The 15,211-nt window shown below is 40.6% G+C and overlaps 1 protein-coding gene across 1 annotated transcript in view; it reads right to left on the bottom strand.

The window, feature by feature from the left end:
- Nucleotides 1-15,211, bottom strand: part of LOC124803079 (transforming growth factor beta regulator 1-like) — an 81,874-nt gene that overhangs the window by 17,448 nt on the left and 49,215 nt on the right. Inside the window, exon 6 of the mRNA XM_047264209.1 lies at nucleotides 14,829-15,060. Coding sequence (XP_047120165.1) covers nucleotides 14,829-15,060 — 232 coding nt within the window. The remainder of the gene's footprint in view (nucleotides 1-14,828; nucleotides 15,061-15,211) is intronic.

Below are 15,211 nucleotides of genomic sequence, written 5' to 3'. Positions count from 1 at the left end.
GTTCTTGTTGAGGGGCCAAATTTAACAGGTGGATCAGGTGATAGAGAATGTAGGTTCACTTCGTAAAGACTTCACAAAGGAAGATACCATGGTAATAGTGGGTGAGGTGGGCAACAGCACAGGTAGGAACCCTAATTATTCAATTGAGAGTGACCTGGCAAAGATAGCTTCAGCAATGAGACATACTGGTGTTGGGCTTGTGTCTGTTCTGAGGCACCATGACCGGCCTCACTGAAACTCTTCTGTTAGGAGAGTTAATTTAGAGGTGGAATGCCAGCTTGGATCAGATATGGGATCTCATATTAGCGTGGTTGCTGTTGACTCTATCAGCAGGTGGGAGTATGCTAGGCACGGCCTTCACCTCAACAGGAAGGGGAAGGGAAAGCTGTCTGGACTAATAGCAAAAAACTTCAGACGGGGCATTGTCACAAGTGGTAAAGTACCAGTGACGGAGGGCAGAAACAAAAGATGTTCTGAGACAGGCTGAAAATGACATTCACGTTGATAAAACAGGCAGCTAGAAAGCAAATTTTAATGTACACAATTCATGCAGACAGCCTCTGATTGAAACCAGAGATACTCAAAAACTGACAGGAAAATTAGGTTCATCCAGTTGTAATTCAGCCACAAAGTCAGTAATCGTTATTGCATTAGAATATCCCAGTACTAAGGGATAAGCTTAATGAGTTGCTTATTTGTGTTGAAGAATTAGAATTGAGCAAACCTGTTGATATAATCTGCCTCTCTGAACATAATATGACCACTGGTATAGATATGTCAAATGTTACAGAATTCAAGTTAGCTTCTTACTTCTGTAGCGAAAATATGGAGAAAGGAGGAGTGGCCTTACTTGTCAGAAGCTGTTTTGATTACAAGAATATTGATATTAATAAATTTTGCTCAGAGGAGCACTTAGAAGCTTGTGCACAGAAGTAGTATATCACAATACATCCTTCACAATAGTAGGTATAGACAGATCACCTTCAGAAAATTTTAACCTCTGCATAAAAAATCTGGAAGCTCTGCTGTCCCATCTCATGGTAAAAAACAAGGAAATAGTGGTTGCTGGTGATTTTAATGTGGGTTTATTGAAAAGTTCTGTCAGTGAACAATTATTGCAGTCAGTAACACTATCATTCAATTTAGTTCCTACTGTGAACTTTGCTACTAGGATATGGGAATGCTCTGAGCCTGCTATTGATAATATCTTTGTAGACAAATCTAGGGAAAAAAGTAATATCACAAAACCAATAGTAAATGGGCTATCTGGTCATGACAAGCAGCATCTTGTGTTAAATGTTGAAACTCGTCAGGATAAAAAATTTATTAAATTGAGTACAGGAGGGTAATAAATCAAAAACTGAGGCATTCAGGAAATTGCTCAAAGACATGAACTGGATAAATGTTTACAATATTTCTGACTCAAATGGAAAATACAAAGTGTTCATTAACAGAGTTACCTCCACTTTTGAAAACTGTTTTCCCCTAAAGATAATTCAAATCACACAGAAGTTAAAAAATAAACCGTTAATTATACAAGGAATAAAGATATCATGTGGGACAAAAAGCTGACTGTATCTACTGCCTAGGAAAAACTCTGGTGTTAGAATTGTACTGTATTACAAAGAATACAGCAAAATATTGAACCAAGTAATACAGAAATTGAAGCACCTTTATTATGAGAAAAAGATAATCACATCAGGCAACAAAATAAAAACTGTATGGGATATAGTGCAGACAGAGACATGTGGGGCCAAAAAGGAGGAGGAACAGATAGCTCTAAAAATAAATGAGACTTTGGTAACAAGTACATGTAGTGTTGCAAACCTCTTAAACAAGTACTTCATTTCTGTTACCGACAGCTTGGGGTTATCAGGTTCGGTGAACAGTGCAATGGTATCTGAGACCAGTCTTTAAAAATAACTTCAGTAAAATGGAAATGACACCCAAGTCTCCCAAAGAAGTAACATGTGTCATAAAATCCTTAAAATCTAAGTTAATCAAAGAGTGCTCATGTGAATTGAGTTCTATCTTAAGTTATTTGTATAATCAATCTCTTATCAGTGGAACAATTTCCAGACTGGATAAAATATGCTGAAGTTAAGCCTCTTTACAAGAAGGGGGATAAAGAGATACCATCAAACTATCAATCAATTTCACTTTTGCCAGCTTTCTCAAAAATATTTGAAAAGGTTGTGTTCAATTGTCTCCTTAAGCATCTGACTTCAAATAATTTATTGGCCATGTCACAGTTTGGATTCTTAAGGGTTCTGATATAGAGAAAGCTGTTTACATTTACAGTGGGAATGTACTTAATTCATCAGATAATAAATTAGAGGCAACTGGCATTTTCTGTGACCTGTCAAAAGCCTTTGATTGTGTGAACCACAGCATTCTCTTAAGTAAATTAGAATATTATGGTGTCACTGGCAATGCTGCAAAATGGTTTGAGTCTTATCTATCTAACAGGAAACAAAGGGTGTTCCTGCGAAATACCTGTGCAGTAAGCAGTCAGTCTTCATCTGACTGGGAATTAATTACATGTGGTGTTCCTCAAGATTCCATCTTGGGTCCATTGCTTTTTCTTGTGTACATTAATGACTTCTCACCTGTTACATTGCCAGATGCTAAGTTTGTTTTGTTTGCAGATGATACAAACATTGCAATAAGTAGCAAGTCAAGTACAGATTTATAAATAGCTGCTAATCAAATTTTCGCTGAGATTAATAAGTGGTTTAAAGCTAATTCACTGTCATTAAACTATGAGAAGACCCATTATATGCAGTTCAGAACATGTAAGAGATTTCCTTCCAGCGTGTGTATAACATATGAAGACATGCAGATTGAAGAGGCTGACAGTGTTAAATTTCTGGGATTACACTCAATAATAAATTCAGTTGGGAAGGGCATACCACAGAATTGCTTAAGCACCTAAACAAGTCTGTATTTGGAATGAGATTTTCACTCTGCAGCGGAGTGTGCGCTGATATGAAACTTCCTGGCAGATTAAAACTGTGTGCCCGACCGAGACTTGAACTCGGGACCTTTGCCTTTCGCGGGCAAGTGCTCTACCAGCTGAGCTACCGAAGCACGACTCACGCCCGGTCCTCACAGCTTTACTTCTGCCAGTATCTCGTCTCCTACCTTCCAAACTTTACAGAAGCTCTCCTGCGAACCTTGCAGAACTAGCACTCCTGAAAGAAAGGATACTGCGGAGACATGGCTTAGCCACAGCCTGGGGGATGTTTCCAGAATGAGATTTTCACTCTGCAGCGGAGTGTGCACTTGCCCGCGAAAGGCAAAGGTCCCGAGTTCGAGTCTCAGTCGGGCACACAGTTTTAATCTGCCAGGAAGTTTCATATCAGCGCACACTCCGCTGCAGAGTGAAAATCTCATTCTGGAAACATCCCCCAGGCTGTGGCTAAGCCATGTCTCCGCAGTATCCTTTCTTTCAGGAGTGCTAGTTCTGCAAGGTTCGCAGGAGAGCTTCTGTAAAGTTTGGAAGGTAGGAGATGAGATACTGGCAGAAGTAAAGCTGTGAGGACCGGGCGTGAGTCGTGCTTCGGTAGCTCAGTTGGTAGAGCACTTGCCCGCGAAAGGCAAAGGTCCCGAGTTCGAGTCTCGGTCGGGCACACAGTTTTAATCTGCCAGGAAGTTTCAAGTCTGTATTTGCCATGAGAATAATGTCAGAAGTGGGAGATATAAATATAAAAAAAAACGTGAATACTTTGCTTACTTTCATTCTATTATGTCATATGGGATCATATTCTGGGGCAACTCATCAAACAGAGCAAAAGTTTTTAGGGTGCAAAAGCTTGTGATAAGAATCATTTGCGATGTAAATTCAAGAAAATCATGTAGAAACCTGTTCAAGGAACTTTATATTCTAACCACCGATTTGCAGTATATTTATTCCTTAATGAAATTTGTTGCAAGTAAAACATCTCTATTTCCAACCAATAGCTCAATATATAGTATCAACTTATATATATAGTAGTAACTTGGTTTCAGGTAAAGCACGGTTTAAACAGAGTTTGAAAGATTTTTTGATAGGCAACTCCTTCTACTCCATAGATGAATATCTTAACAGAGACTGTTAAGCCAGCTTAAGTAAAAATATCTGTTAGATTTCATTTTTGACAGCACTTGGTCCCAACATGCAAAAGGTATTTTGTGTATGATAAATTTATTAATAGTGCATAACAGTGTTTCATTCTGACAGAAAGTTAATTCTGTAAATATTATCTGTTCCATTTTCCTGCTTTGTATTCACCTATTATGACAGTCTCCTGACAAATGACTAGGGTAGTAAGAATTATATTCAAATATCTTATGTTTTTATGTTATACTTTCAGACATGTTCCACACCCATGAGAATCATCTCATTTTTTGGGTCTAAGGAATGAAAACTGAATCTAATATAATCTAACAGGGTTGGTTATATATGATCTCCCTGTCTCACTTCTGTTTTTACTTCAAATGCTTTTGAGAACTCCCCCTGTACTTTCACTCAACACTTTGATTCCATCACAAGCATTTTAGTTATCTTTATCAGCTTGTCAGGTAACCCATACTCTGGCATTATCCTCCATATTCCTTCCCTTACTATGCTGTCATATGCTTTGTTGAAATCCATAAACAGGCAAAAGGTATCATGAGTGTGCTCCCAGTTCTTATCTAATATTTGTCTTAGTGTGAATATTTGGTCAATTGTTGACTTACCTTTTCTGAAACCTGCTTGTGTTGTGTCTAATATCTTCTCGATGAGTGGGTTGAGCCTGTTCAGTATAATTCTTGATATTACTTTATAGCATGTGCATAGGAGAGATATCCCTCTGTAGTTCTGTGCCAGCATTTTGTCTCCTTTCTTGTATATGGGACATACAGCAGCAGTTTTCCATTCCTCCAGCATTATTTCTGTTCTCCATACCTCTTTTGACAGTTTGGTTAACCATTCATGTATCTTCTCTCCCCCTTCTTTGATGAGCTCTGCTGATATCACGTCTATTCCAGGAGCCTTTCCATTTTTTTTGTCTTCTTATTGCCTCCTTCACCGCCATCAGAGTTGATTCTTCAACTAATGGTTGTACGTTTTGATTGTATTCTGCCTTGTTTTCATTGTTGTAGGTGTCTACTGGGTTGTTCAGCAGTTCTTTGAAGTACTTCCTCCAGTTTTCTAAATTTCCTTCATTCATAGTGATCAATTTTCCATTCTTGTCCTTCATTATCACAGCCTCAGCTCTATACTCTTTTCTATAGCCATTCATTGTCCTGTAAAACTTTTTACTTTTGTTCTGGTTATAGTCCTCCTTTGTCTGTTTATATATGAATGCTCTTTTCTCTCGTCTTGTTATACTCTTCATTTCTCTCACAGCTTTCCTGTATGTTGTTTGGTTTTCATGGCTGTTGTTGTTGTTGTTGTTGTTGTTGTTGATCACTGCTTGTCTGGCTTTCTTCCTGTCCTGTACTGCTTTTCTACATGTTTCATTGAACCATGATTTGCACTTTATATTGCTATTATTACTATCATCTCCAAGTAGTTAATGCGCTGTCTCCCTCATAACTGTTGTCATCTTCTTTCATTTTGTGTTGATATCTTCACCTTATTTTCTATTGTTGTCATTCTCTAATTCAGCGAATCTATTTTTAAGCTTAATCTTAAACTGTTCATTCACCTCCACAACTCTTTTAGCCTACTCACATCTACTCTTTGGGTTCTTTAACCACTGTTGCTCTTACTTGGTGGTTTTGGTAATGATTGTTTCATCTTTATTAGCACAAGAGAATGGTCTGATCCTATCTCAGCCCCTCTCATTGTCCTAACATCTGTTATTGCCTTTTTATGTTTTTTCTCCATCAAAACATGGTCAATTGGTTACCATTGCTGTTCTTGTCCTATTTTGGCATTTAAGTCTCCCAGGATAATTTTGATGTTGTACTGTTGTCACCTGGAGTACATCTGGTCTAAAGTGTCATAGGAGTCATCTTTTATGTCTTCCTCCTTGTCCTCAGTTGGGGTACGGACACTTACTAATGAGATATTTCTATTCTTGCCTTTGATTCTGGAAGAAAACTAGCCTTCCAGCTGGTCCCAAGCCTGGATAAAGTGGGGGGGTTAATCGTTGGGCTAACCATCCAATATTGTAAAAAACTGACGAATTCCTATACACTCACACTCAGCCTCGGATTGGAATGGATCTAATGGAAAATGACCCAAGCTTATGAATAAAGGACTATGAATAAGTACATGGAACGTATAAACACTGTACGCTGCAGGAGAGACAAAGATACTTGATGAAGAACTAAAAGAATACAAGATGGATATTATAGCCCTGCAGGAGATAAGATGACCTGGACAAGGTATGCACAGAGCAAAAAGCTACATGATCATATACAGCAAAAACAAGCATGGTCATCACTTATTTGGGACAGGATTTACGGTTCATAATAAAATAATGGCCAATGTGATGACACTAGAAAATGTCAATGAAAGAATTCTAGTGGTAGGTAGTTGAAAATGGATGCAGCAGTATACTGCATGCCTTTCTGCACAAGAGTTAAGAAAGTCTGATCCAAATGCAGGTTTGATTTCCGCTGAGTACTAACTGAGTGAAAGCTGCTGATTTTTGGTAATAAGCTAATATTGTTAATAAGAAATGACAGTAAGGAATATGTACATTGAGAGGCCAATGTCAAAATACCCAGACTCGTGAACAGTGGCCGACAAGAGGTTTGTGAACTTACACCACTTACTGCCTGAAACGCCCATTTCCGAGCCAAAAATATCCTTTTAGAATGGGAAGAGTTACCCCAAAATATAATACCATACAACATAAGTGAATGAAAATAAGCAAAGTAGACTAATTTTTGTATCGAACAATCACTCACTTCAGATACCGATCCAATAGTAAAAATGGCAGCATTAAGCCTTTGAATAAGATCCTGAATGTGGGTTTTCCATGACAGTTTACTATCTATCTGAACACCTAGAAATTTGAACTGTTTAGTTTCACTAATCATATGCCCACTCTGTGAAATTAAAATGTCAGTTTCTGTTGAATTGTGTGTTAGAAACTGTAAAAACTGATTCTTACTGTGATTTAGTGTTAGTTTATTCTCTACAAGCCATGAAGTTATGTCATGAACTGAACTATTTGAAACCGAGCCAACATTGCACACAACACCCTTTACTATCAAGCTAGTGTCATCAGCAAACAGAAATATTTTAGAGTTGTCCGTAATACTAGAGGGCACATCATTTATATAAATAAGGAACAGGAGTGTCCCTAACACTGATCCTTGGGGCACCCCACACTTGACTGTATCTCACACAGACCCCACATTACAGCCATACTCAACACTGTGAATAGTGGCTGTCTGTTGCTAAAGTAAGAGGTGAACCAATTGTGAGCTACTACCCATATTCCATAATGGTCCAACTTCTGGAGCAATATTTTGTGATAAACACAATCAAATGTCTTAGTTAAATCAAAAAATATGCCTAGCATTCGAAACCTTTTGTTTAACCCATTCTGTACCTCACAGAGAAAAGAGAATATAGTATTTTCAGTTGTTAAAAGACTTCTAAAGCCGAACTGTACATTTAATAGGAAATCGTTTGATGTAAAATGATCAATTATCCATACATACACAGCCTTTTCTATAACTTTAGCAGACGCTGATGGCGTAGAAGTAGATTTCAAATTGTTTACATTATCCCTTTCTCCCTTTTTATAAAGTGGCTTTACTACTACTACTTCACAATAATGTAGTTGGTTTTTAAACAGGTCTACAAATAGTGAACATGAAGTGGCCTCCTTAGGACAACATTCTCCTATTCAAATCTGACTGAAAGAACTTCCTTTACTTAGTATCTGAAGATTCTGAAAAAATGATGCAGCAAAAAGGACTATGAAAATACAGGGAAACATCTCTACAAGCTCTCTGCTGGAGCTGTCCACAAATATTGCATTTCTAAGTGGTACTGTTGGCTATATAAAGTTAGAAAAAGTCACTTATCAGATGTCAGTTGTGTGGGAAAGCCTGTTGTATAAACATCTCCAGTAGGATTGGGCTATCTACGATGGAATGATGCTCCAGCGCCTTTCCTACAGGACTAGTGATTATCACATGGGGAGGTTCAGTCATTCTGGTTTCGTGAGGGACGTTAGTATTGCAACTGACTACAATTCTTGAAAATCTACAACATTCCAGACTTAGTCGAACAAGGTCATGTAATTTTGTAGATGACCTTGAAAGATGCTGCATTACGGGGCAATGCACTTTATAAGTAACTGAAGCCCCACGTATTGTCTACCATGAAAACACAATATTGGCTGCAAACAGCAACAGGAGGCAGGACTGCAGGCATCCTGTGGCGAGCACAGCATGAGGCTACAGAGTGCAGCTAAACTGCTCAGTTGATGAGTAACACACAATAGCGGTACAGTGCTAGTGGTGTTGATACAAAGCACAATGGCAAAAATAAACAAAACAAACATTGAATAATATTTACAACAATTGCTGCAGTCGATATTTCATCATAAAGGAACTGAAGAAATTTCACAGAGTAAGAGGGAAGTGGTAGATGAAATATTAGCATTCCTACAAGATGAGTCGATGGAATGCACATGTTGTATACACTCGACAGTGCGGACAATGTACATGAGGAATTTGATGATGACAATACGTGCTTCACAAGTGAAAGTAACATTGAAAAAGGCATCGAGCCATGTAGTTCATTATCCTTGCTGGACAGGGAGCCATGAACCCCTTCTCGAGTAAAACATAGTAAAGGACAATGATTGTCCAAGGAGAAGGAACTAAACATAATTACATAGATAGAAGATCATCTGCATGTAGGTTATTAAAAAAAGTATGAACACATTTCAAATAAGTATGCAGCAATATGACCATGTAGAGCACAAGAAAAACTATGGATATTCAATGGAGGATGAAGCGCACTTGTTACAAAACCTAGTGTTTACATATTTCGAGATGCTCCATACAATTTACAGGATGTGCGTGACAGTGACCTACTATGTTATGCACATCAAACTGTGTGCAACACAGATTACAGTGGCTTTGAGGAAAGCAGAGGATGGTTGCATAACATCAAACAGTGCTACGGAATTGGAAGGCAAACGATAACGAAATTTCAAATAAAGAGTCAACTTGATGATTCACAATAAACTGCTGAATCTGCCAAAATTCGTAGATGAGATAAACAAATTTATCCCATCATTCACCAAGCAACTTTTTTTCAACTCCAACCAATTGGGATTTGTAAAGGAAAAGCATATGAAAAGAACCCTGGAAATTATAGGTACCGAAAAATTGTATTGAGATAAACTATCATCAATGCCTCAACATATTCATTTACAATTATGCCAACTGTAAATACGAATGGCAAACTGGCTGGAAAGTTACTTATTGTGTTCCAAGAAGTTGCAGGTGCTCTGCTCCCTATGATTCTTTCTCATACACATGATCTTGCAAGAGCAGCAGGAATATTTATGTCACAACAAGCAAGAGTGGGAAAATGGTGTAAGAGAACTACAACTATGGTATGAGCACTGCTTTTGGCCAATAGCTGGTCAAAACAACTTATTTTTGCTCAGTTCCTGGTCTTCATATAAAAATCATACTCCTTTACAAACTATCCCTCCAGAAAAGTGTGTGACATCCCAATTTGTACCACCTGGAACTACTGGACAAATTCAGCCTCTGGATGTTTTTGTTTTTTTCCGTGCCTATAAAACATATTATCATACTCTCTGCAGCCGTGACTTGAGGGCTAGGCAGTTTCACAATGAGCTCTGCAACAGACTGTTTTGCATTTGGCTGCACGCAATCACATTTCAACAGTTCTCATCACCAATATGACACTATATACATTCTTTAACAGTGGATACCTAACAGAATGTGTTACACAGTTTTAGCTCCCAAGGCATTCGCCTTCAATCATGATGATGTGAAGTTTTGTAATCATGATGGCACACCACTTTTCATTCACTGTTCATAGTGCGAGTTAACAGTTTGTTTTGAACATTTCTTGAATGACAACAATGTCTGTCATCCCACAGAAGATTCCCCTGGACAGTCATTTTCTGTCACACTCCTGATGCACTTAGTGAGTCATTAGCAGCTAATACTTTTCCTGTTATAACTGTTAACACAACACTTTGAAATGAGCATTACTAAAGACAGAACTCAAGGGGTTCATTGTGAGATGAGACAGCTGTTAAGTCCTCCTCCTCTCTCTCATACATATTGCAAGTGTCCTTCTCACCAACAAATTGTGGAAGCAGAAGTCTGGATCCTGGAAGGTAGCAGTGGTCACTAATCCTGACATAGCACTTGGAATGTGACTCAAGCTGATCAGGAGAAATCCCTTATTGATGACACCACCACCTGTTCACCTCCAACCTACTCAGAAATCCAAATAGTCTTCCATTCTGTAGTCAACTTTGCAAAAAATTCATAGCATCCAGAAACCGACACTATAAATATCTCTTTGACAGTTTATTGATATTTCACCTTTGGTACTGTTGCCTTCAATACAAAGACTGATTTGATGCAGCTCTCCGTGCAATTGTATCACATTCTACAATTTTTATCCGCTACCACTTACTTTCAAGACCAAATCAACTATTCATTGATGCCTCTGGGTGTGTTCTATAACCTATCCCTTCTTTTAGTCAAGTTGTGCCATTGATTCAATTCTGTGCCTCTTTGTTAGTGAGGGTGAAAGGATACAGCTGTTGCTGCTGCTGTTGTCTTTAGTCTGAAGACAAATGAATGACATAGCTGCACTCACGTGTCTCCCTGTTCGAGTTAAGTACAGCTCATGATGTGTTTTAAGTACTGCTCATGATGTGTTCCTCCCCCCTGGCCCCCTCTGCCAAATGCACAATGCAGTAGCACGAGCAGCATCACTGTCAAGCAGTGCGCGCGGAGGTGCAAATGCAGAAGCGAATGTCTATGCATTGTGCTATTGAAATAGTGATACATTATACAACTTGTACATTAGGCAAACATTTATTAGTTTTTAATGTGATTTGTGTTCACTGTTGTACAAAAAAGAAGTTTCATCCCCTTCTTCACCCTATTAACAATCATTTTTGAAAAAATAGCCTGCATTTTTCCTCAGAGTGTAAGTGGTAGGAGGAGAGGACAGGTTTGCTGAACAATAACAGGGGTGGAAACCTCGGAATAGGGATATAGGTATGAGAATGTCATAGGATTTGACAAGGATGTTACAAAGCTTAGGATGGTAGTGGAAGTTGACAGTGGGTGTTGTTGTTGTTGTTGTTGTTGTTGTTGTTGTGGTCTTCAGTCCTGAGACTGGTTTGATGCAGCTCTCCATGCTACTCTATCCTGTGCAAGCTTCTTCATCTCCCAGTACTTACTGCAACCTACATCCTTCTGAATCTGCTTAGTGTATTCATCTCTTGGTCTCCCTCTACGGTTTTTACCCTCCAAGCTGCCCTCCAATGCTAAATTTGTGATCCTTTGATGCCTCAGAACATGCCCTACCAACCGGTCCCTTCTTCTTGTCAAGTTGTCCCACAAACTCCTCTTCTCCACAATCCTATTCAATACCTCCTCATTAATTATGTGATCTACCCATCTAATCTTCAGCATTCTTCTGTAGCACCACATTTCGAAAGCTTCTATTCTCTTCTTGTCCAAACTACACTCCTGGAAATTGAAATAAGAACACCGTGAATTCATTGTCCCAGGAAGGGGAAACCTACATCCTTCTGAATCTGCTTAGTGTATTCATCTCTTGGTCTCCCTCTACGGTTTTTACCCTCCAAGCTGCCCTCCAATGCTAAATTTGTGATCCCTTGATGCCTCAGAACATGCCCTACCAACCGGTCCCTTCTTCTTGTCAAGTTGTCCCACAAACTCCTCTTCTCCACAATCCTATTCAATACCTCCTCATTAGTTATGTGATCTACCCATCTAATCTTCAGCATTCTTCTGTAGCACCACATTTCGAAAGCTTCTATTCTCTTCTTGTCCAAACTACACTCCTGGAAATTGAAATAAGAACACCGTGAATTCATTGTCCCAGGAAGGGGAAACTTTATTGACACATTCCTGGGGTCAGATACATCACATGATCACACTGACAGAACCACAGGCACATAGACACAGGCAACAGAGCATGCACAATGTCGGCACTAGTACAGTGTATATCCACCTTTCGCAGCAATGCAGGCTGCTATTCTCCCATGGAGACGATCGTAGAGATGCTGGATGTAGTCCTGTGGAACGGCTTGCCATGCCATTTCCACCTGGCGCCTCAGTTGGACCAGCGTTCGTGCTGGACGTGCAGACCGCGTGAGACGACGCTTCATCCAGTCCCAAACATGCTCAATGGGGGACAGATCCGGAGATCTTGCTGGCCAGGGTAGTTGACTTACACCTTCTAGAGCACGTTGGGTGGCACGGGATACATGCGGACGTGCATTGTCCTGTTGGAACAGCAAGTTCCCTTGCCGGTCTAGGAATGGTAGAACGATGGGTTCGATGACGGTTTGGATGTACCGTGCACTATTCAGTGTCCCCTCGACGATCACCAGTGGTGTACGGCCAGTGTAGGAGATCGCTCCCCACACCATGATGCCGGGTGTTGGCCCTGTGTGCCTCGGTCGTATGCAGTCCTGATTGTGGCGCTCACCTGCACGGCGCCAAACACGCATACGACCATCATTGGCACCAAGGCAGAAGCGACTCTCATCGCTGACGACGACACGTCTCCATTCGTCCCTCCATTCACGCCTGTCACGACACCACTGGAGGCGGGCTGCACGATGTTGGGGCGTGAGCGGAAGACGGCCTAACGGTGTGCGGGACCGTAGCCCAGCTTCATGGAGACGGTTGCGAATGGTCCTTGCTGATACCCCAGGAGCAACAGTGTCCCTAATTTGCTGGGAAGTGGCGGTGCGGTCCCCTACGGCACTGCGTAGGATCCTACGGTCTTGGCGTGCATCCGTACGTCGCTGCGGTCCGGTCCCAGGTCGACGGGCACGTGCACCTTCTGCCGACCACTGGCGACAACATCGATGTACTGTGGAGACCTCACGCCCCACGTGTTGAGCAATTCGGCGGTACGTCCACCCGGCCTCCCGCATGCCCACTATACGCCCTCGCTCAAAGTCCGTCAACTGCACATACGGTTCACGTCCACGCTGTCGCGGCATGCTACCAGTGTTAAAGACTGCGATGGAGCTCCGTATGCCACGGCAAACTGGCTGACACTGACGGCGGCGGTGCTCAAATGCTGCGCAGCTAGCGCCATTCGACGGCCAACACCGCGGTTCCTGGTGTGTCCGCTGTGCCGTGCGTGTGATCATTGCTTGTACAGCCCTCTCGCAGTGTCCGGAGCAAGTATGGTGGGTCTGACACACCGGTGTCAATGTGTTCTTTTTTCCATTTCCCATACATGGCTACACTCCATACAAATACTTTCAGAAACGACTTCCAGACACTTAAATCTATACTCAATGTTAACAAATTCCTCTTCTTCAGAAACGCTTTCATTGCCATTGCCAGTCTACATTTTATACCCTCTCTACTTCGACTATCACCAGTTATTTTGCTCCCCAAATAGCAAAACTCCTTTACTACTTTAAGTGTCTCATTTCCTCATCTAATTATCTCAGCATCACCCGACTTAATTCGACTACATTCCACGATCCTTGTTTTGCTTTTGTTGATGTTCATCTTATATCCTCCTTTCAAGACACTGTCCATTCCATTCAACTGTTCTTCCAAGTCTTTTGCTGTCTCTGACAGAATTACATTGTCATGGGCGAACCTCAAAGTTTTTATTTCTTCTCCATGGATTTTAATACCTACTCCGAACTTTTCTTTTGTTTCCTTTACTGCTTGCTCAATATACAGATTGAATAACATCGGCGAGAGGCTACAACCATGTCTCACTCCCTTTCCAATCACTGCTTCCCTTTCATGCCCCTCGACTCTTATAACTGCCATCCGGTTTCTGTACAAATTGTAAATAGCCTTTCGCTCCCTGTATTTTACCCCTGCCACCTTTAGAATTTGAAAGAGAGTATTCCAGTCAACATTGTCAAAAGATTTCTCTAAGTTTACAAATGCTAGAAACGTAGGTTTGCCTTTCCTTAATCTTTCTTCTAAGATAAGGCGTAAGGTCAGTATTGCCTCACGTGTTCCAACATTTCTACGGAATCCAAACTGATCTCCCCCGAGGTCGACTTCTACCAGTTTTTCCATGCGTCTGTAAAGAATTCGCGTTGGTATTTTGCAGCTGTGACTTATTAAACTGATAGTTTAGTAATTTTCACATCTGTCAACACCTGCTTTGGTGGGATGATATTATTTAAGGGTTTCAACTGAGACATTTGAGAATGTCATATCCTTACCAGAGAATTGTACTGAGGCATTTGAGCTCTGGATGATGTTAGGTGACAAGCTGATGCTAGCTTCACTATTCTCATTTCTCTCAACCCCCTTCTACTTCTTGTCTGTCCAATGATCTCAGGATTGAGTGTGGTGTAGTGCTTCCCAGTGTGTTACCTTTGACCTCTCCAATGACCACGCCCCGCCCCCCCCCCCCCCCCCCCCCCCACAACAGCTGGACCTCTTGTATTCTGTGGTCTTCTCCTGCTTTCTATCTTCCCCCAGTCTATCCCTAATAGTTCCAAACTAGGATAGTTCTTTCTACTTTTGTGTGTGTTTGTCATCACTACTTGAATTTTATCTGCTGAAAATAAACACCGTCAACTGTTTCTCATTAAGTAAAAATATTCTTTGTGCCAGTTGTATCACATTACCTCAAATTTGCTCCATCTGTACGCCGAACATTTTCTAGTGCCAGGTGAACTTTGTATAAGATTCTGAATCGTTGGATGTGCAAATCCAAAGAAATCAGGGCCCCTGCCCTGGGTGTTGACCACATCAATTCCAACAGCCATATTGATGCGGCGTAATAGCAATGAGTGGCATTCACTTGCAGAGCTGCCAACAAGAGGGGCTCCTGGATCATTATCTGGCACAATTTCAAACCTGAAAATACATTTTAAAAAACTGGATGTTACAAAATGATGAGAAACAAACCTATCTAACCTGAATGTCATCAGCACCAATACTTAATCTTTATTCTGTATAGTAAGATAGTACTTTCTATCTTAGTAATAGGAGGCAGCAACTGAATAAA

The sequence above is a fragment of the Schistocerca piceifrons genome, chromosome 6 (assembly GCF_021461385.2).
Source record: "Schistocerca piceifrons isolate TAMUIC-IGC-003096 chromosome 6, iqSchPice1.1, whole genome shotgun sequence".
NCBI lineage: Eukaryota > Metazoa > Arthropoda > Insecta > Orthoptera > Acrididae > Schistocerca > Schistocerca piceifrons.
Note: the sequence above shows the minus strand (reverse complement) of the source record. Positions and strands in the feature narration are given on the sequence as shown.